At 52.6% G+C, this 477-nt stretch overlaps 1 protein-coding gene across 1 annotated transcript; it reads right to left on the minus strand.

Moving 5' to 3' along the window:
• Nucleotides 1-6: 6 nt before the first annotated feature.
• Nucleotides 7-468, minus strand: LOC114818426 (zinc finger protein 626; the record flags this gene model as incomplete). The annotated part of the gene is made up of 1 exon (XM_029084235.1): nucleotides 7-468. A coding segment is annotated over exon 1 (462 nt), but the record flags the coding sequence as incomplete, so codon positions are not given.
• Between the last annotated feature and the right edge of the window lie 9 nt (nucleotides 469-477).

Raw genomic sequence — 477 nt, forward strand, 5'->3', positions numbered from 1 at the left:
CCCAGTGTGGATGTGCTGGTGGCTGATGAGGGATATGCGCTGTCTAAAGCTCTTCCCACACTCATCACACTTATAGGGCCTCTCACCAGTGTGGTTACGCTTATGACTGATGAGGGACGTGCTGCTGGTGTAGCTCTTCCCACATTGATCACACTTATAGGGCCGCTCACCAGTATGAATGCGCTTGTGACTAGTGAGGGACGTGCTGCTGATGTAGCTCTTCCCACACTCATCACACTTATAGGGTCGCTCCCCAGTGTGGATCCTCTGATGCTTAACGAGGCCTGAGTTGTAGGTGAAGCTCATCCCACACTCACTGCACTTGTAGGGTCTCTCCTCGGTGTGGATGCGCTGGTGGTAGAGGAGATACGTGCTGCAGCTAAAACTCTTCCCACAGTCGTTGCATTTGTAGGGCTTCTCCTTGTCGTGGGTTCGCAGAGCTCTGTTTGAAGCTCTTCCCACACTCATCACACTTGT

This window comes from Antrostomus carolinensis, unplaced genomic scaffold (assembly GCF_000700745.2).
Source record: "Antrostomus carolinensis isolate BGI_N321 unplaced genomic scaffold, ASM70074v2 scaffold1403, whole genome shotgun sequence".
Lineage (NCBI taxonomy): Eukaryota > Metazoa > Chordata > Aves > Caprimulgiformes > Caprimulgidae > Antrostomus > Antrostomus carolinensis.